The 21,909-nt window shown below is 31.6% G+C and overlaps 3 protein-coding genes and 1 long non-coding RNA gene across 9 annotated transcripts in view; 1 reads left to right on the top strand and 3 right to left on the bottom strand.

The window, feature by feature from the left end:
• Positions 1 to 8,231, bottom strand: part of Drn (doctor no) — a 22,785-nt gene extending 14,554 nt beyond the window's left edge. Inside the window, exons 1-2 of one of the 5 annotated variants that reach the window (XM_026629851.2) lie at positions 8,106 to 8,231; positions 3,904 to 4,041 (exon numbers count right to left, since the gene is read on the bottom strand). The gene's annotated coding sequence lies outside the window, so the exon portion shown is untranslated. Of the gene's footprint in view, positions 1 to 1,728; positions 1,888 to 2,575; positions 2,598 to 2,709; positions 3,037 to 3,903; positions 4,042 to 8,105 lie in introns of those variants that run through there. The other 4 variants (XM_064216485.1, XM_026629852.2, XM_026629854.2 and 1 more) reach the window with 4 other exon arrangements.
• Positions 1 to 21,909, bottom strand: part of LOC135193526 (uncharacterized) — a 199,132-nt gene that overhangs the window by 32,047 nt on the left and 145,176 nt on the right. The window lies entirely within an intron of this gene.
• On the top strand, positions 7,812 to 18,873 carry LOC113392920 (phenylalanine--tRNA ligase beta subunit). 2 transcript variants are annotated; one of them, XM_064216484.1, is made up of 12 exons: positions 7,812 to 8,004; positions 10,958 to 11,013; positions 11,130 to 11,284; positions 11,884 to 12,040; positions 12,808 to 12,984; positions 13,274 to 13,453; positions 13,657 to 13,832; positions 13,991 to 14,140; positions 14,401 to 14,533; positions 15,073 to 15,283; positions 17,783 to 17,935; positions 18,485 to 18,873. In XM_064216484.1, exons 3-12 carry the CDS (start codon positions 11,145 to 11,147, stop codon positions 18,634 to 18,636), a joined length of 1,629 nt encoding a protein of 542 aa, XP_064072554.1. In that variant the 5' UTR covers positions 7,812 to 8,004; positions 10,958 to 11,013; positions 11,130 to 11,144; the 3' UTR covers positions 18,637 to 18,873. The 2 variants fall into 2 exon arrangements, with proteins under 2 accessions (XP_064072554.1, XP_026485330.1); XM_026629545.2 differs by lacking the exon at positions 7,812 to 8,004 and adding an exon at positions 10,712 to 10,871.
• Positions 18,796 to 21,909, bottom strand: LOC113392921 (F-box/LRR-repeat protein fbxl-1-like). Its single transcript, XM_026629547.2, has 2 exons — positions 21,657 to 21,909; positions 18,796 to 21,487 (listed from the first exon to the last, which is right to left on the bottom strand). The coding sequence occupies exon 2, from the start codon at positions 21,453 to 21,455 to the stop codon at positions 20,397 to 20,399; it is 1,059 nt and encodes a 352-aa protein (XP_026485332.1). The 5' UTR covers positions 21,456 to 21,487; positions 21,657 to 21,909; the 3' UTR covers positions 18,796 to 20,396.

Raw genomic sequence — 21,909 nt, 5'->3', positions numbered from 1 at the left:
TGCGAATTGTTTAATAATAGAAATCGTTTATTATTTTTTGAATACTTGAAACTAAATTACTTACGACAGCAATTTTATCATAGAAAATAAAAATGCTCACAGAAAATGTACTGGCTACCTAGTAAGTTGCAGGTTTCAATCTAATTACGTCAAATAAGATAATAGTTCTTAATTATTTCTTTTTAGCCTATATACTGACTATATACAGACACACTCACTTCATGGTGTGCAAGTAGAAATCTATCGAATATTAAGTGATTGTATTAAATTCAAAATATTATTCAAATGGTAATATAGAAACCGCATATGAGGAAGATCACATTCAATCGTCGAAAGGACGCCGGCGAAATAGTTTATTTCAAGCTATATATCTACGATAGTATTGTGGACGGTGACCTATCTATATCTCTGGTATGTCTGTGTGGTCTCGGGCTCGTGGTACACGCGGCGACGTCGGTGTGCGCCGCGCCCTGCTGACCTACTTGCCGAGTGTTCGCTACGCAATTCGAGCACGACCCGGTTCGGGCTGCACTAACAGTGCCTCTGTAATTTGCTAATTTTGAAGATAGTGCGTAATCTTATTATTTAGAAAAATAAATCTTACATCAGCACTGCATTAAGTAAATTGTTTTAATGATTATTATATACTTTCTTCTACAAGTACTTAAATGGGTTATGGTAGCATCTTAATATCCAATTACAATATTTCACAATCAATAACACAGATTAACTTCATAAATTCAAAATTTTCGAGAGAACAAATGTTTGACATACCAGTTTTTTTTTTAACGTTTCATTTAAGTTATCACAGTAAAAGCGCACCACACGCCGCAGTATAAAAACATTGCTCTCCTGCATAGCACATGTGTTGTAATCTTTAACACTTGAAATATCTTTAGCGTTAATCGATAGTTTAGAATAGAAAAAATGCAGTCTTTAAAAAAATATAACTAGGAAAACATTATAAACTTTTATTGATTCCGACCATCCCCGTTAATAATGAATATTAAAAAAAATATAATTAGTATCGTCATCTATTTTTTTTAAAAAAAGAAATACCACATTTTTTATAAATATTAACCATAAAAAATATATGATCATAAAATCATTCAAAACAAGGGACAAACAACGAGAAAAACATTGTGAATATAACTATTAAATAAAGTAGGGGTTTTTAACTTTCAATATTCAATAATATAAATCTAGGGCACGTAAATACTGTAACACTTCACTCATGAATCTTATCATTCACTCAATTGATCAAATTTAAAGCGTCCGAGACAAAATACAGGTCCGACAACTAACGCAACGGTAACAATAACGGTATCTTGAAAAAATCGAGCAGACCAGATAAACCCCTCAGTAACGTGAACAGTTTTAAAGGATGTGCTACATTTTTACTATTTATCTTTTATACCGTTTCAAAAAGAATTCAACGCTCTTTAAATAAATTAAGCAAACAACTTCCTAATTATACTAACAAATAACTATTACAGAATTAGAATAAATAAGTATATATGTACATATGTTTGAATACGTCACGTCACGAAGTGACCAAACAAAAACAAACCACAAACACACTACATACGGAAATTCCACAATGTCGAACGAGGTCAATTAAATTATTTCTTACCATGAATTCTATAAAAAAAAAACCTGCCAAGGTACCAAATAAATTAGCAATCACGTTTTCAATAACATGTACATCAAAGCGGAAACATAACACACCTAAAATAGACGAGCCAGGGTCTCGATCGAACCTTCCGTGTGGTTTCACAACGTGGAAGTGAATTCGTAAAGCGCTAGCCTGCAACAGGTTTGCACAATAATGTAACAAAGCACTACAACAGGACGAGAAGGACAATGACATAGCATTTGGAAGACTGCGTCACAGACATGCACAATGACGCTCCGACAATGGAACACGCTCGGCAAGATGGCCGCCAAAGCGTCAGCTGATTGTGTGCACACGCACGCAGCTGTAGTCGAACCTGCCGTTTCATATATCGCTCTCTCTTTCAGCGGCGCTGATTAAAACACAACTCTCGTTGTTTTAACACTTAATGATCACAGCGAAAAAAAATAAACAATAGTAATAAAACTTGAAAACAGATTGGTTTCTGTTCTTTAACAAATATTGGGTTAAAGATCTACAACCAACTTAATTCCAAATTCAGGATAACATAACTCTAAAAGGACGATTAGTTGCAACAATAAAGATTCAAAAATAATAAAATAAATATAAATTATACAAATACTTTAATGGTGCTCCATAACTCTAGTCAATGAAACGTAATATCGTCATGACAAATGACTAATAAATAACCTTAGTTGGTTACAGAAATGATAAAAAAACAGTAAAGTACGCGTAAGCGTCATCGACACGTCATTGCACAAGAAGAATGTAATTGTTGTTCTAAATATCCTTAAAAATATTGTTTTATATTATAAAACAAACTTTAAGAAGATATTCTCACTTTTCAAGTACAGAACAAAATACTGATTTTGTTTATTATTAGTAGATGAATACGACAAATTGCATGAAAGTTCTAAACAAGCAAGCAAGGACATTGACCTTCTGGCATCAAGGTCGGGGCGGCGGCCTTCAAACAGCCTCGTCTAGCTAGCGCACAGCCTCCACTCAATAAGTCACAAGAGAGGTGCATGCACTGATATAAATTTAAACATAGTTAGCTGCACAACCATTACCTTCGTGCAAGAACACAATCCCATGGCCACGTTGAAACTACGCTCGCGGGCGCTTCACAATCACAAAAAAAAACACAACACGTTTCCTCGGAACGACGCAGTATTTTGCACTATCTTCGGACTAGATAAGAAGCATGCATGGATCGCACCTGATATTAAAAAGATATTAAAGTACGACAGTCGTAAGTGTCGGCCTCGTGTCAACGAGCTCCGACGCGCACGGCGTAATTACACAAACTGAGCTCTAGCCAAGTAAGAGAGCGAGCAGCGGTCACACTGCCCACCGCCGCCGCCGTGCCGCTCGCCAGCCGTTTATTCGCGTCACACTGTTCACACGCGCACGCACTCACCAATACAAACAAGCCACTGCCATCTAACTGATAAACATACGCCAACTAGCGTGCCCGATACTCGCACACTACGTATCACTAGTGAAAGAACAAATAGCTCACACTCATGAAGATAAGTACATTTAACATGTAACGAGAGACGAGATTAAATCCAATGAAATTTCATAAATTATATGAACGAGCGACGATGATGACTCATGACTGCGAATGACTCGTACTTTTACTAAAATGCTCTTTAGCTGGAAGTTGAGAAATATGTTTATTACCGTAGAGCTATACAACATATATCCTTAGTGTATAATATTTATAAGAACGGTTAACAATAACATCTTTGAAAATCGTATGAATATCTAGCAATTATTTTTGATTAAACATAAAATGAACAATATTTTAAAAACCAACATAGGTGTTTCGAGCAATGATGAGATTGGTGCGGGTGCGTTGGACGCAGACAAAGCCGCGACGACGCGAGTCGTCGATCTTCCCCAAATTAGTCCTGGGCCAGGGCGCTGACCTCGTAAGCTACGCGCCCGCCACTGCGAACAAGTCGCTGTTTCTCATTGAATAAACCCCTACGTCAATAAATACTCGTAATGACCTACCCTTCAACGTATTCGTTGTTTACTGTTGGAAAATGTAAACATGATTGACCACCGCCACATAATTCATTTACGATAACAGAAAAAATATTATATTTTTTTTTAATTACGCGTAACGCACAATAATATTATTATAACTGTTAAAAAAGAATTTTGAGAGAAGATGATTCGACATTCAGTGCATAAATGTTACTTGCTTAAAATTTCGAAAAACTTTGGTGACAGTAATTAAAATCCGTACCTACCTGATGTTGAAAAAGTGAATTCCGAACAAGACAAATGTCTTTCCAAGTGCGAAGGCCCTTCAGCTCACAACCAGGCGACACCACGTCAGTGCAGTTGAGGTCAGCATCCACCGGCATCACAATGAGTGGTTACACCACCTAACAGAATTATAGAATCAATCGATAGAACATTGTTTGCATTAACCAGTAACGTCTCTAGACTAAAGACCTTAATATCATTTAAGTTCATACTATTCAATGTAAAATTCCATCAGTTACAAACTAAACAGAGATAAGAGAAAAGTGCGATTTCTTAGGGTCCAAAGTTCTGTAATTTACGAAAAAACTTAGTGGACTTTTTATTTAAGGTAGCATCGTCACGCTGCGAATTGCTAAAACATTCAATAAAATCATCGATTTTCCACAATAAAATATCGTTAACTAGAACATGACACTAATTTAGAACAATGCAATGCTAATAGTAAACTGTATTAACTGATATAGCTAATTCATTACTTATGATATCCATGGCGTATTATGAGAATTAGCGGACGACACAAACAAAAAGTGACATCAATTTAAATTTTGTTAAAAATATTATTTGATAATATCTATAACTACTTATTCAAACCCTTAACGAGAAATCGAGTATTTTATTCATAATTATTAAATGATGTTAATGTTAATAATTATGAAATGATACATTTTCTGTAGTATATTTGATTTCGGAAGAAAGTGAAGGATTGCGCCAAATTAAATTGGAGCAATCACTGCGACGAGTAAAATTTCGCTATTTAAACATATAAGAGGTGCTTGTGTTTTTTATAATTAACGAAAAACCATCCGATTTGAATGCAATTTTAAACATCAAGTTGACTATATATTAGTGGTATAGATGTATTTGATCTTAAAAAAGCAGACATGTACATATAATATATCATTACAACCACAAGATGAGCAGAGACGCGATACTATTGTGGCCTTAAATAATCTATGATATTTGTTGTGTTATGAAAAAATAGTGTTTTTAATTTTAACGAAGGTGTTATTATAACTTTGAAAGTAATAAATAGTTAACTATTAAAATTAAAGATATAATAATCAAGAACTTTGTGCACAATATAACAAAGCTATTTGCAAATGGCATGGAATCTAAATAGTATAATAAAGTAATAGTAAATAGAGTTTAACTTTATTCCATCTTCATTTGGAATTGGTTATATGTTAACATTGTCTTAAAACTTACTGCAAGACTTACTGATAAGCGGGTCTTTGTACAGGAAAGTTATTCTAAATATAATTAGTTTATTACTTTTAACATCATAACTCATATTATAAAAAAAATTACAGCCTTTTGAACTTTGCAATAGAATAGAATGTCTTCTAATGTATTTTTTTTCATTCATCTTAATGTTGTATTCCCTTTTTATACTTCACAATTATATTTCGAGCGTTCCATCTGCCTTTTCTTATTTATTCTGAGTAATTTATGTTAAAATAATTGTAAATTTCATACGTTTCATAACTGATATATTTAAATTCTTTTGGATTACTAGTTACAAAGTTATTAAATGCCACAGAGAGCATGATACTGTGTGTTGTTTACAGGATTCTTATTCAATTTATTGTATTGTGTGAAGATGAAGTGGCTGTAACTAACTATAGTTAATAGTAAAAATTTGTGGTGCATGTGAAAAACTCAGGTAACATTTCATTATCAGCCTCTTCTACAGCCTATACCAATCACAGATATAGTATAAAAAGTTATTGACATTGAATTGACATGATATTATTCAAGCCAAGGTCAAGCTATTAAATAATCTTTAATGTGGAGTACTGTATTGTGAAAAATTGGCTTTTTGAATATCAGTAAAGTTGTTACTGGAACATTAGAAGTAAATTTGAAGTACATATAAATAGTTATAAAGAAGTAAATTTGTTGTGAATAGTGTTGTGTTATAAATATATTAATAAATAACTGTTTATAGTACATAATAAAGCAGAGTTATTAGCATGTAGAATGTGTAAAACAAAGATTTCAGTTACCCAATTGAAGTAGAAATGGTTTATTCACTACTCTTTGGATTGGAATAGGTAATAATAACATTGTAGAAAAAATTTAAGAGAATGCCTTTTATACATATATCTCTTAGTGATATCAACCTTTTCACAAGAAACCAATTTTTAAATTTTACCTGTATTGTACATTATAAAGAATAGTTTAAAAGAATACCAACACAACATTAATATAACACAATTATAATATTATGATTTTTAAAATTCACAAAACACTTCCAGAAGTAATTGCAAATTTGACAGTGATGAAAGAAAATGCAGAATATGGGTGAGATTTCAACAAATATGGACACATTCCTCGTGTTTTAAAAAAAAACTTCTAATCTACACAAACAATTCAAATAAGGATATAAATTACAAAAATAAATGTGGAGAAAATGCATAACTACAATACTTACTGTGACTGTAAAAATTGACATAGCTCAATAGATAATGTATTGAGTAATATCATCAATAAGGTATTTTACTTAAAATCTTATTATTTAAAAATAATTTCAAATATAAATTAGTAATAATCACAATTTACTCATTGTTGATATATATGCTGCAACTATATGCATGTAACAAAGAAACTAACTTGATATGAAAGGTGATTGTCCTGGACCACAGAGTTTGCTCACATTGTATATAACCAAAACTTTTGAGGCAATAGAATATACTTAGTGAAAAAAGTGAATATTTTAATAACTAGGAAATTACATTTACAGAACTTATGTAAAATCTTAAGAAATACCTATTGTTTCTATTAAGATAAGTGTTTGTGTTGTTAAATAATGAAAAAATACTGTAAAAATTATTCCACCTAATTAATATTTCTGCATTCCAATTACATTTTTTTGATATAAGAATGTACACTAGCAAATGGGCCACCTGAGGGTAAGTAATCACCACTGCCAACTGGTAGGCCAACTATAAGAAATTGTAACCATCTCTTACATGCAATGTAAGTTGGGAAATATGATGTTATGTCCTTTATATTAAAAGTTACTCAGGCTCACTTACCTTTAAACCCAGAACACAATAGTAATTAGTATTGCTGTTTGGCCATAGAATATGTATGTCCAGCCGCTATCCAGATGAGATTGCACAAAGCATAGGGCTTTGTGCAAGTAAAATTCAATAACATTTCTCATCAGATTGAGTAAAACTAGAAACTCTTTTTAGGATCTAAAAAGAAGAAGATTGAAATAAAAAAATTCTACATTAAACATTGATACTACTTATGTTTAATACAAATGATAATAAATCAATGTAGAAATATTAGAAACACAAACCAAAATTGTTGACATACAAAAACAAATTTTAAGACAAGGCATTGATAAGGCATGATAAAATAAGCCATAATTATTCAATAAGATTTCATTAGTTGATTTAAAATTATTAAATTTTTGCAAGTCATCTTCAGTAAAGTGTTATTCACTCATAGATGCCAAAAACATTTCGTGAGATTTAAAAAAAATAACAACAATAATTGTGTTTGCAACAATTTCAAGTATTTTATCAACGCAACCAAGTCATAAATAAATTGTCAATAGAAAATTATGTTTTTATATATTATACCGTTTAACCGCTGAACATTGAAGCTGTTTCTTTATTAAAAGTATGAAATATGACAATATTATAAAAGTTTTAACGTCATGTCAAAACTTTTGTAATTCTAACAAGTCATTAACGCATGATAAGTGAAATTTCTGGAACATGTCGTAATAGTACCATTATCAACACTGAATTCATAAAATACATAAAAGCAATATTCATATATGTTTATAGAAACATGTAAATATGGTATACATGTATGCTTTTAAGGTGGTGTCATGATTGAAATGCGTGCAAAGAACGTATCGTATATAATGAAAGTTGAAATACGAGTTCAAACATAGCATTACGACACAAGTATTAAAATAAATGTTTGAAAGATACTTTAAATTAAAGTTTTAAACAAATTGTTAGAGTGTTAAACTCCAGAAACAAAGAAAATATTGAAGAACTACGATAATTGGCATTCACGAAGAAAATGGCGTCATATCAAACTAATCACGGAGCAAGGTACGATTTCATCATAAGAAACCACATCACACGATCACAATCAAACACCAGCAAAAATAAAAACGTAATGTAAATACAATTTTCTTCGATAAATTACTCACTTTGAATATGAATTCCAAGGAAAATCATCCAAAAACTTAATAGACTGATGACAAGGCACTCCACACACCGTTTGCAAAACCGAGACTTCATAGATCACGTGACCACAACGGTGCTGCCAGATAAAGTGTTTAAACACATATTAAAGCTTACAATTCACAGTCTTACAGTTCTAATCTCAATACTCAAATAAATTTCCAAATGATTTAATCTTTCTTAGGTTACATTTGATTGAATTGAGAACCCTTTAATTTTGTAGTGATAAGATAAATAATAACATTAATATTTACTACACGTTTCTTTAATATTATAGAACAGTAAGTCTTTAAAGCCTTTATTTGTTCAGACCTTTTTTTAATTACATTAGTGAAAATAACATTTTATTCCAAACAAATATAAGGTTACAATCTTGTTTTAGTGACATAAATCGATAACGTATATAATAAAAATTAATATATTCTATTAAAACTACTTGTTTCCCAATCTCTAGTCTCTACTCCAAATCTAAATGCATTTCATTACATTTCATAAGCAGGTAAATATAACAATGAGGCAGATTTTAACTTTATTGATGCTGGGGCGACACTATGGCTGAAAGATCGTACTTTTGCGTCTACTAAAACTCGCGATTTACGCTCGCTTGTGTGTATTCAGAAATATAATAAGCAGCAAGAAGATGCACAGACGCGTGCAACGGGGTTTTGAAAGCGCGGTGGGTATCTTGTTTTTTTTTTAATTTGTTTATTGCCGCTGTGACATTGGGTCTCAAGCCACTACACTATGTTTATAATTGTATTGATATTGGTAATGGTAATGGTGGAGATACACTAATGTATTATGGCATCAAACTTTATTTACCAGAAAATAATTAAGCGTACCAAAATTTTAGTCAAATAACAGAATTCATTTCAGAATTAGTCTAAGATTTTGGTTATACTCTTTTTTCATTTTTTTTATTATCGCTAGGAAAAACTCATTTAAGCGATTCTCCACTTGAAGCGAGAGAATATGTGGGACTCACCAGCAACCAAGTGCCAGAATACCCACTAAAAAACCAGCGGTACCCTCGCCGTTCCTTCGAAGGGCTTCACAGGATCGATTGTGCTTACAACCGTGTCGCCCCGAAGGTTGGTCCGCTTATAGGTCTCTAATCTAGAGTAGTTCTCTCCTAATCTGGAGGGATTCCTCCTAGTCCCTGCGACGCTTATGTGACTTAATGTGCGCATAACGCCGACGCCTTCTCCCTGGTCTTCTTCGGCGGAGCGAGTCAGCGGAATCACTCTACCCACTCGCCCGCTCCGCAGCTCCTTGCTGCAACAGTTATTGCCTAAATCTTCCACCATTAGGAAACTTTATATACCAAATTAACATCAAGAGATATCTCATTATACGTGAAGGATGCCACGGGCACAGCTAGTTTATAATAAAATATTTGTAAAGATATATTTTGAGTTGTATCGTTATAGTATAATACCTGTCCCTACTCTCACATTATAGGTAAGCAATCTGCGCCCTCCTTTATTGCATTACATGAAATTAATGATGAAAGTATAAAATCACAATGAATTTGCAATTTATTAGAAGGTATTGTTTTTTATTTATATATACATAGGTCTTAAAAAACTAAATTAAAAAGGTACTTTAAAAATAATCAAGGACAGATAAAGAAGCAACGAACAAAAATAGATATTATTATGTATCATAATATCATAGACGATTAAACAAATATTTATTTGAATAAATAGTTTTAATTTATATTTTAGTAAGTATAATTATTTAATTTTGATGATGTTTATTAATTGGGTTTATGGATTACTTTATTAATATTAAAATCTTAAGGTTTAGTTACACGCATAGATTTAAAAAAAATACTTTAAAATTATGAAATTATAATTTTAAAGTCAATCACATATGATAATATAAACAAACAAATATAGGGCTGTGCATTTTGTATTTTATTTCCCTCCTTTAAATCTAATTAAATATTAAATATTAATTATAAAAACTCATACAAGCATGTAAAAGGAAAACCAATTTCCATCAAAAACGCTTTTATAATGAGGCATTGAATACACCAGACATCGTACACGCTCAGATTATATGATAAATTATAAATACATTCTTAGTAAGTTAGTTTTTAAAATTAGGACGTTAAAAAGTAATCTTTTGGAATTTCATTTATTTATAAGATTTAAAATTAACATGGTTATTTTTATTACTAACAGTATTTAAAACGGGATATTTACCATGTTTTTTATTTGGTCAGGACCAAATAAAAATAAAAAACATGGTAAATATCCCGTTTTAAATACTATTAATTTAATTACTTTCTTTTTTATTTCATAATAATATTTATATGGATTTGAGGAGTACCAACAATTCAATTCTTGGATTAAAAAAATAATTTGGCTTTTAGTTGTGCCTACAAGGAATTTATCTACATATAACATTGTAGGAAACAGTGACACTGACATATGACAAATGACAATAACCTGACACATATGGATCGTAGGTTCTTCTGTTGGAAGTTTATACTTCTATAGTACATGCGTTTTCAGAGTATACTGATACTATAATATATTTTCAGATATTAATTTAATCTAAAATATTTTTATAAAAAATTTTAAGCAATTTCAAATATAATTTATGTTTAATGTAATTTAAAGACTTAATAAATTAACGTAGTTAGTAATTGCTTTTATTATATAAAATGCCGACAATTTCAGTTAAACGTGATGCACTTTTCGCTGCATTAGGAAAATCATACAGTAAGTTCACTAATAGCAATTTTACAAATTGCTAATTGAAATCAAGCATAAAACCAACCAATAAATCATCCTTCCCTTCATTTCAGCTGATGAAGAATTCCAAAAACTATGCTTCGAATTTGGTTTAGAGTTAGATGAAGTTGTAAGTATTAAACAAAAAGTGAATTTCAATAAGGTTGTGTTTAATTTTGGATGTGTATATATTAACTAGGCACACTGTGCGGTTTAAAGTGTTAAATGAATATTGTTTAATTTTAGACAACAGAAAAACAGATGTTGATTAAAGAGCAGGGTGACCAAGCTGGTACAGGTGTGTCAGAAGAGATCTTGTATCGTATTGACATTCCTGCTAACAGATATGACTTGCTCTGTCTAGAAGGACTAGTTAATGGGATTCTAGTGTTTCAAGGAAAGTAAGTTGTAATAGAATTTAATATTTTACAATAGAGATAACATTTAAATTCCTTTGAATAAATTTTAACCACAGTAGCCTAACATAAGTATATATATATATAGTTTACAGAAAACACAGTATCACTGTCTATTCTGTCTCATAAGATTGTGAGATTAGCTTGACACATTTTCAGAGTCACACCAATAGTATTTTAAAATCCAGACTGTTCCTGCACATTTATAGACCGAAAACAAAATTACTATTATTGACCTGCTCTGCGTTTTGTACCCTAGACCACAATATATAAAGTGAATAAGTCAGTGTGGGCTATGTCTTCCAAGAAGTTGACAAGCTCGAAGTCCAGTGAAGATCTGCTGAAGTTCAGTAAAAATATAAAATAACACCAAAATGTATAAATGTCAAATGTAAAAAAGGCACGGGCAACTGTGAGCCCGAAGATGTTGTAAATTAAATAAAAAAAATAATGTAAAATGTTAGTCACTACAAATGATTCAATGGAATATTGTTTTTTGCATTGGATGATTAGATTAATGTCAAGTTTAATAAAACTATAATTATAGAAAGTGTTTATTGATTTGATCAAAATCATTTTTGCAGAAGAGAGCCTCCTGTGTATAAAACTACAAAATATGAAGACTGTAATTCACTTCATTTAACCCCAGCAACTGCTCAAATAAGACCATATGCAGTAGCAGCCGTACTGAAAGGTGTTTCCTTCACTAAAGAAAGTTACGATTCCTTCATTGATTTACAGGTAAAGTAGAATTTTATATTAAATGAACAAGTATTTACCAAATAAGTACAATAAATGCAGCTTATTTTCTGTTTTTAATGTTATGATAACAGTTGCATGTTTATTTGGACAGTCATTTTAGAAAACATCTTGATAAATAAACTAAAATAAGTATAACCACAATATTCACATTACTAACAAAAATAAAACAATTATGTTTGAAATTTTTAAAAAATTATCATATTTATTAATTCATTCTTCACCCAAGTCAATATTTATAAAAATCTGTAAGATTACAAAAAAAAAATTCTAGTATGGTTAATAATAATTATTGACATGTAGAACAGATTGTGGACTGTTGTTCTGTTACAGATAATTATAAAAATATGATAATATCATTGAAATATGTATATATTTTTTTCTTTTATATGGATCACCAACAACTTTTAAAATTTTTGACCAATTGGATTCATGTAAAGCCAAGTGTAACTAGTGACAAATAATAACTTATCTAAAATTAATTTAATTACAATAATCGTAATAATTGTAATAAAATAATGTTATAAACATTTATCAAGAAATATAATAAAAAAAAGCCAGTTATACAGCCTTAATTTAGATACATCTATGACAGTTCCAAGCTTATAAACTACTGAAATAACATGATATATTCGCATGTGACATTGATGAAATAATCTGTGCCTTTTCGGCACAAATAAAAGCCACAAATATTAGAAAAAAAAGTACTTGATATATACAAGTAATGCATTTCATTAACTCTTTCACAGGATAAATTACACCAAAACATATGCAGAAAAAGAACACTTGTAGCAATTGGAACCCATGATTTAGATACCATCCAAGGACCATTTGTGTATGATGCACTCCCGCCGAATGAATTAAAATTCAAAGCATTAAACCAGATTAAGGAATTGACAGCATCTGAACTAATGGAATTGTATTCTGTAAGTACATCTTAAATGATTCTTAAATGTTTGAAAAATTTCTCACTTTAACAGCATTAACATTAGAGTATGTAATACACATTGGTTATTCCACTACCAAATAGTAATATGGACAGAAGAGTATGATTAATATTAATTACAATGCCAATGTTGGCATTGGCCTAGCCGGCTCATAGACCATGGTAACTACTGAAAACTAGAACTCAGATTTTCTTGTACCTTTTGATGTTTATCTTAAAATATGTTTTAATATTTGTCCATTAATACATTTAAATATTATTATTTTCAGAGTCATGCTCAACTGAAGCAATACTTGAATATTATCAAAGATAGTCCGGTGTACCCGGTGATCAAAGATAAGAATGGAGTTGTTTTGTCAATGCCACCTATTATCAATGGTGACCATTCCAAAATCACTCTAAACACAAAGAATGTATTTATTGAGTGTACAGCCACTGATCTCACAAAAGTATGTACTTGTAAATCAAACTAATGATTAATTAAAATTAATTAACTATACTACTTTTGCCTGCTCTTTAATGATATATCTAAAAGCTTAAATACATTATGACTTGCTTTTTAACCTCAAAGCCATTTTGTTTTTATAAATTTTTTAAATCAAAGTCTTACTAAACAAATAAAAATCAAAACTAAAGATTTTATTTTATTTAGGCAATAATTGTGCTGGATACAATAGTGTGCATGTTCTCTGAATACTGTGCCAACAAGTATGAAGTGCAGCAATGTAAAGTGTTCGCTCCGGATGGCACATATGAGCTTTACCCACAAATGCAGTACAGAGAAGAACTTGTGAATGTCGATAAGGCTAATGGTTACATTGGAATCAGGTAAATATGCATTTATATGTAAGAAACTAATACATCTATAAATTTATTTTATGCCACTCTTTTGAAATATACATTTAGTTTTGACTAAAATTTAAATAAAAGTTAAATAGATAATGAGAAATATTATATAATTAATTTCAAATCTGTCTGTGTCTCAGCGAGAGTGGTTCGCAGTTGGCCACGTTTCTGTCGCGCATGTGCCTGTCGGCGACGTGCGACCGCGACGCGCTGCGCGTGCGCGTGCCGCCCACGAGGCACGATGTCATACATGCCTGCGACCTCTACGAGGATATCGCCATCGCTTACGGGTGAGTCAGGATTCTTGTCCAGTGGTAATACCATGGCTATGGCTATGTTGTCATAATCCGATTTGAAGGGTGTCGAAATACGATACATTTATTTTGATTATGTACCTAATTGACTTCTATAATAATCCTAACTACTGAAGTATATGTCATAACAAGCTGCAACTTATGTGGAACCGTACGATGAGTGAATTCAATCTCGACTCGACGGGGTCGGTTAGCATATCTGGGTAGCGCCCGTAGTGACCGGCGTCCGTGTACAGCTACAACCGCATCCCGCGGGTGGCGGCGCGCGGCGCGGCGGCGGGCGCGCAGTGCGCGCTGAGCAAGCTGAGCGAGCAGCTGCGCCACGAGTGCGCGCGCGCCGGCTACACCGAGGCGCTCACCTTCACCCTCGTGCGTATGCCCACTGGCCCACTCACCGTGACCACTCGCGAGTAGAGCGCAGTCGTACAAGTGCTCTGTGACCACTTGTATATCTGTCGCACTGATGTTATATTGTTACTGCAATGTCAGATTAAACTACTGAGATTGTCTCGTATTACACTATAATATTAATCTGTTATGCTCGTTTCTGAGCTGTAATCACGCGCGTGTGCTCTTGGTGGGTGCATATTATATTTAAGAATAGGTGAATTATAATTTTGTTCCATTCAAACATTTTTCAAAATGAAATTTTATTGAGGCTAGACTACCCAAACCATTTTACATATTTTTTCCCACTATTTAATTTTTAACAGATAATTTCTACAACAAAAAACTTCACAATACAATATCTTCTTGTACTTCTAATGTCAGATCCCGAAGTCTGGGCCAATCCCCGACCGAGTCGAAAACTGCATTTGGAGAACTTTTAGTTTTAGTGAGACCTACTTATTAGATATTATTAAAATAAATATCTCCATCGCAATTTTATTACTTTTCTTCGATTTTAGTGCTCAAGAGATGACATAGCCTCAAAACTTGGTCTCAAAATCGAAGATGTCCCCGCGGTTCACATCTCCAACCCCAAGACACTGGAATTCCAAGTAGTCCGTACGGTGCTGCTGCCGGGCCTGCTCAAGACACTCGCAGCTAACAAAAAGATGCCGCTACCTCTCAAACTATTCGAGATCAGCGATGTTGTGATAAAAGATGAAACCGCGGGTATGTTTAATATATAGAAAAATCTTCTAAGACAGTTAAATAAATATTTTAATAAAATCGAATGCAATACATTTTCCAAGGACTCAACTAAATTATAGATAGTAAATAAAGCTATACTTTTCTGGCCCAATATCATATGAAACATTTATCAACAACATTGTTGATCATGTCAGGTCCATCTTTATGCATATGATCTTTAAATATTAGAAAATAAGTCAAAACAATTCTAAATTAATGTAACAATATTAATGAACAGATAGAGTAGCTGAGTGGTGTCACGAGTATACATTGAAATTAAAGTACAGAAAATATCTAGCAGGAAATATTATCAAATTCGCTTTAATTACCTAGAATGAGTTCTACCATTATTTATTTTACTATCGATACCGAATCGCAGATAGGTAAGTATAGTTCATTCTGTACTATTGCGTAAAATTATCAAATTGGCTGGTACGTTTTTTTTTCTTACATACCGCTTATATAAGAGGGCTTATTCCAATTGCCGCTTCTCAGTATCTCTTATTTTTTAAGCCTGTGTGCGTGTGACTGCGTATACGTGCATAAGCACAACTACTATTGTCAAGCCAATCGATATAAAGCATCGTGATACTATTACATTATTTATTCCGTATATATTTTCTATGGGTTTTGTTTTCAATTGTGTAGAAAATAAAATGACATACGAATCGTAATTAATTACTGAATTTATTATAATATGTTGGATATATTCAGTTCATATTGTCAATCATAGTAACCGTAAATTTTAAGGTGCTTACGATTTCTTTGTATGAGACGAAAAATTCTACAAAAAAATTATCACCTTTACCTTTAAGGACACTGGTATTCTAATTATAAATTACAGCCAAATTATGAGTTCATAATAATTAATACAATAAATTAAAGACACTAAGGGTTTTCTTAATTTAAGGTAGGTAAGCCATAAGTAAAAGTACCTAATAAATGCGTGGTACCTGGTTCTGAACAAATAATAATACAAAATACAATTGAACTGAGAAATTGAGACGTCGTATCATTTTTTGTTAGTTTAATATATAAGTTAAAATGAATACTTCAGATCAAAACGTCTTAGCTGCGCTAGACCTGTGCCGAGAGGCAGTTTACGAATAAGATAGCTATAGCCTATTCCAATCAAAGTGGGAATAAAAATTAAAAATACCTTAGATTTACGTATTTCATACGATTTGATAATAACTCGGCTATATTGTGCACTGGTAAGAATTTATGATTAATATGTCTTTAATTATAATAAAACACGTAATTATTTAGATATATACTAACTCCATAGTGAATATGATAGATAAAACAAGCTCGCGAGTCGCGACTAATTATGTCGCTTCAATTTTTTGGCAAATGTTGTTTATTTGGCATTTTTCCTGTTATGGAATAGAGTATATGTGTATGTGTGAGTGTAGCACGCGACGACAAGCGATACGTCCTTCCTTTGTGAACGCTCGGCTCGGTATACCAATTTCTGTGTTGTTGCGTTTCAATGTTGATAGGTAATTTTGAAAAAAACTAAATAAGGATCATTAATCGTAATTGAAATCAAAAAATATTTTAACTTACCTTTATAATTGTATCAGTATTTATTCGGTTAACTGTGTATTTGTAGAAATAACATGAAGTTTGAAGCTTAAAATTGTGCATTTAGCCTGGTTTTCATTTCCTTTTTTCTCAAAAATGATATAGAATTACAATCCCTTTAAAAGTGTCGTGAAAACGGCTACTCGCTCGGCTACGGCATAAGCGCTCTTAATAAATTTTAAAACCTGATTGATATACTTCGAACACACATAGTCTATACGATGGCCAATCGGTCGATCGCGACTCTTAGTCCAGCCGATCGTGGCAAGGCAATAAATATGTACGTAGATCAGTTCTATTGATGAATAATAGAACTACGCCATTTGAATTTTGAAAATCCTTATTGCTAGTCAGTAATTGCACTACCAACACAACCTGTGTTATTACATCATTCGAGTATCGCTTTATAAGGATCAAATTCTGATAAATAACTTATGGCACATTTAAATGTAATATATGCTGCGCTGTCTTTTACTCAAAGTTCTATTTTCAAATTTTTATTATCTCTTCGCGGCTTCTTTGGCTTAACAAGGTCATAGGGGCTGCTTCATTTTTGAATTAGAAATATAGGACATAAGTCGTGGCTTCTACTTATAAATAATATGAGATGTAACAGATTGTATTTAAAAAATGAATACCACGGCATAAATAGGAATTAAATTGCTTGAATGAAGTTAAATGTAAAGGGTACCACAATAAGGAACTTAAACAGCAACTTAAACATGACATTTTAGCGCGCTTTAAAGTAGCTTTGGCACGGTGCAGTTTATGGCACACAAGCGACCTTAGTAAAACTCCGCGCTCGTGTAATGTGTGGAAGATGACGGAATTGGTTTCTGTGAATGGCGGGTTTAAGATGTAACCGATAGGAAATCCTTTGTGTGTTTATGGCAGAGACTGGTGCTCGCAACGAGCGTCGCGTGTGCGCGGTGTACTGCGGGCGCGCAGCTGGCTTCCAATACGTGCACGGCCTACTGGACCGCGTGTGTGCCATGCTACGGCTGCCCTGGCATCAGGAGCTCGGATACTACCTCCGGCAATGCGAGGGTAATTTTATGTAACATTGGTTGAAATATGATTATAGTTGTAGTGGACGGAAAAAAATATGCCGACCAATAGAGATGTATTATATAATTGCTTTATGTAGACCCTTATACTACCCCTGCGAAGCCAGTCTGGTAGCTAGTTATTGTTAAGTATGTCTTATCTTGAATAATGTTTGTTTGTTAATAATGTTGTAACGTAAAGCTTGTGTTAAGGACCATACCTGCGACTTTCACATCGGTCTATCTATATCATATCTATAGGACACCGGCCTATCGCTGTTGAAGCTTTAAAGTATTTTTACCCAATACTTCTTTTAAAAATAATAATTTTCCTACACGAATTTTAATTATGAAATACTTTATTCAACACATTGTGTGATTTCGTGATTGAATATCCTGATTCATGGCAATAAGTCTTTAAACGAATAATTGCTATGTGTATCTCTATGATTCTTTGTTTAGGTCCATTGGTTTTTAAATGTTATATGTTGACTGTATCAATGAAAAGTAATGATTATCATATTTAATATGAATTAAATTTCAATTTCAGATCCTGCATATTTCCCAGGTCGCTGTGCCGAAGTCACACTCCAGGGTCGAGTAATTGGAAAAATCGGAGTAATTCATCCAAACGTCTTAACTGCTTTTGAATTAACTAATCCGTGTTCAGCGGTGGAAATCAACATTGAACCATTTGTATGAAATAATATATAATGCCAAAATTATTAACTTCAGATTGCTTTTTGTATTACTTGGTCACATTTTGTAAATATATGTCAATGGATTAGGGTCATCAGCATTCTCTTTTTCTGGACTGTTTGCTCTGAGAACATTAATCTTGTTTAAAGTAATACACAGTAGAACACATTGAAATGTATAATATAAATATAATAATGTAAGTAAACAGAAATCCTTTTTATTAAATATTTAACAAATGTTCATTTTCGTCTTATTAATTTCACACCCAAGCTTAGAGGCATTACTTTTATTTAAACTGTATCTATGAAACGAAATCGAGCCTTGAAACACTTTAAAGAACAATGGAAACAAAAAATTATAGATATTTGTTTTACATTAAAAAGTTTAGTCATTTTGAAATTTCATTTTATTGTGTGTACGATAAATAACAGTACAAACGAAATAACTATATAATTAAATTGTATACACACAAGATGATAAGTAGACACTAAATTTAGTTAAAACGTCAAATTTGGGAATTTAAATAGTTTTTGTTTTGTACAATTGAATTCTACCGTATAAAATTAGCAATTTAAAATACATAAAATACTGAGGTCAACTCATAGCATACAAATGATTTTCCGGATTAAGTCATCCGTGTTTCGTTTTTTTATCATAAAATAAAAAACTTACAAAGGTACTTTTTATACTGATCAGACTAATTGATTCGAGTGGGTTTTTTCTTAAATCAAGAAAGTGTTTATTATTAGCATAATTTTAAAGGATATTTAATACAATTTCTAATAAATGTCACACTGCATTAAGATTTCCATTAATATTATAATACTATATGTGGTAAATTCCATAATATTCTTTCATTATGTGTTATAAAAAGTATATTTTTTATGGTTTGTATAAACCAATTATTTTAGCAACAAGTATATTACTTAGGCCAATATAAAATTGATTATTACATATTTTTTCCTTTATAAGGCACTTGAATTTTATTTGACTATAAAATTTATCACAGAAACATAACCAAACATGCTGAATGTTTAAATATATACTTTTTACCACATATTACTTTTGACGGAGAATTATGTTGTTATTGAATCTAATACATAATTTATTTAAACTTCTTTCAAAGTTTCTGTGATAAATCAACATTACAGACAAGGCGGAACTGCAAACATTTCTAATCTTTCTGTACATGTAAATTTATATCATACATAAATTATTATTTGTTGTTTAACACATTCTTAATACTCATTATTTTTTAAATACTGAAGTATTTTTATAATAATTTGGATTAGTAATAATTTCATCCAGTATTACAAAATTTTAACACAACATCCACTCATCCAGTGTATGCCAATAGCTTATAACACTATTATTATGTCACATGCATCATTATTGCACATCTCGGCATTTATTTTACTAAAATAATAAACTTATTTTTTTTAAATACCAGGGTATTTTTGCTTTACCAAGAAATAATTATAAAATTAAAAAATACCTTACATACATCACGTAATTGATTTACACAGCAACTCAATTGAACTGCTAATAATTTAGATTAATTTGTTAGGTAATGAACATGTTGAAATCACTGTAATGATATTTACATTTAAATTATTATTAACACTTAAATTGATTTATTAATTTTAGTGAAAACATTTACGAAAATTAACTATTTATTGAAAGAAATACTTCTAATTTGTATATTATAGTATAGTCAAGGGGACGGATAACGAAGCTGCTTATGGAAATATGGACCAATTTAATTAATCGAGTAATAATTCAATTTTGAACATTCTTTGTAATTCTCCTCTTTTGAAGTCTGGACCTATTATAAATGGACACAAATAGAATGAGAGTTCCTTTAAGTTTGGCGCACTGGTTTTTATGACTTTAGCTACTTGCATAGTAACATGGTGACATCTAGAGAGACTTAAATATGTTAGGTGCTGAAATATATTATTCGAAAAATATGCCAGTAAAGCGTTTGTTGAGAAATATCCATGGCGTAATTTTAAGGACCTTAAATTCTTTAATCGGTAGAAATGTAATAAACTAGAATCAAACAATGTTTTGCAAGTCATTATGTGTAAGACTTGTAATGCCTTACATTTAGATATTGATGCAATTATATCATCATTCAATGTATCACCATAAATATGCAGAGCTCTTAAAGTGTTTTGTTTAGTTCTTAGCAAAGATTCCAGGAAGTCTGCAGGTATATTCTTCATTTTCTCCATATTAATACTTACTAAATTTATGCATTGTAGCATACTGTATAAGCTGCCATGGGTCAATGCAAAATTGGATAAAATTAGTGTTTCCAAATACTTCAACTTCTCAAATGGCAGGTGATAAACAAAATTACCATTTGCATTTTCAGCATTTTGTACTATCAGAGAGTTGCGGAAACTTAGAAATTTTAAATTAGGCCAATAGCCTAAATCATCAAAAATACAACTATCAACTTGAGATATACTTATTTCTAAGTGTGTCAGATTTGGACAGTAGCTAATAAGGGAAGACCTGACTTGTGAATACAATTTGAAGTACTGTAATTTTACATTTTTTAAATATTTAGCCACAAATGGCACAATGCTATCACTTATTTTCACATAATTCTTCATACATACAATGAGGCGTGTGTTATCCCATATGCAAGGTGTCAAGCAGAGTTGTTGCCATCTCACACACACTTTAGCCACCGCCAGCAGTGATTCAAAATCAATCATAGAAAATATGTATATAAGTAATTCGTTTGGTAGATCATTTATTGTTAACGCATGAGGGTACTGTGGCACACCTGTTACCTCGAGATGCACCATTCTTATTTGCTTTAGCCCACCCCTTGACAGTCCTGAAAATTCGATGTACAAATAAAATTAATTATTTTATAAAGAAAAAAGACATATTAAACTCAAACTTTTGAATAATTGCTGAAAAAACTGTCAACATTTGTTGCATAAAAATAGTTTGTAAATCAAATTTAAGATGCTCCAATAACAACTATGATATACACAGCATACCTTGGAATTACTTTGCTTCCTATTCGAGAATATTTAACTGTTTGCTTTAATAAAATCATAATTTTAGTAAGCTTTGCCTTCAACGTTTTCACGATTTATAAAAATCTTTTGAGAAGTATAGCACTTCACATGTGTATATAAACTTCATTTTAAAATATAAAACAATGCATTCTATTATTTTTTTAAAGAAATATTAAAAATAACTTTCATCTTTGACTTGATTCTATTTTCGTATGACGTATTACGATGTTCG

This window comes from Vanessa tameamea, chromosome 12, assembly GCF_037043105.1.
Source record: "Vanessa tameamea isolate UH-Manoa-2023 chromosome 12, ilVanTame1 primary haplotype, whole genome shotgun sequence".
Lineage (NCBI taxonomy): Eukaryota > Metazoa > Arthropoda > Insecta > Lepidoptera > Nymphalidae > Vanessa > Vanessa tameamea.
This window is presented reverse-complemented; position numbering and strand designations above follow the sequence as displayed.

Coding starts and splice junctions, on each gene's coding strand:
- LOC113392920 (XM_026629545.2), top strand. CDS start 10,814: ATGCCGACAATTTCAGTTAAACGTGATGCACTTTTCGCTGCATTAGGA. Junction 10,872..10,957: donor TGCATTAGGAAAATCATACA/GTAAGTTCACTA, acceptor CCTTCATTTCAG/CTGATGAAGAATTCCAAAAA. Junction 12,041..12,807: donor ATTCCTTCATTGATTTACAG/GTAAAGTAGAAT, acceptor ACTCTTTCACAG/GATAAATTACACCAAAACAT.
- LOC113392921 (XM_026629547.2), bottom strand. CDS start 21,455: ATGGTGCATCTCGAGGTAACAGGTGTGCCACAGTACCCTCATGCGTTA.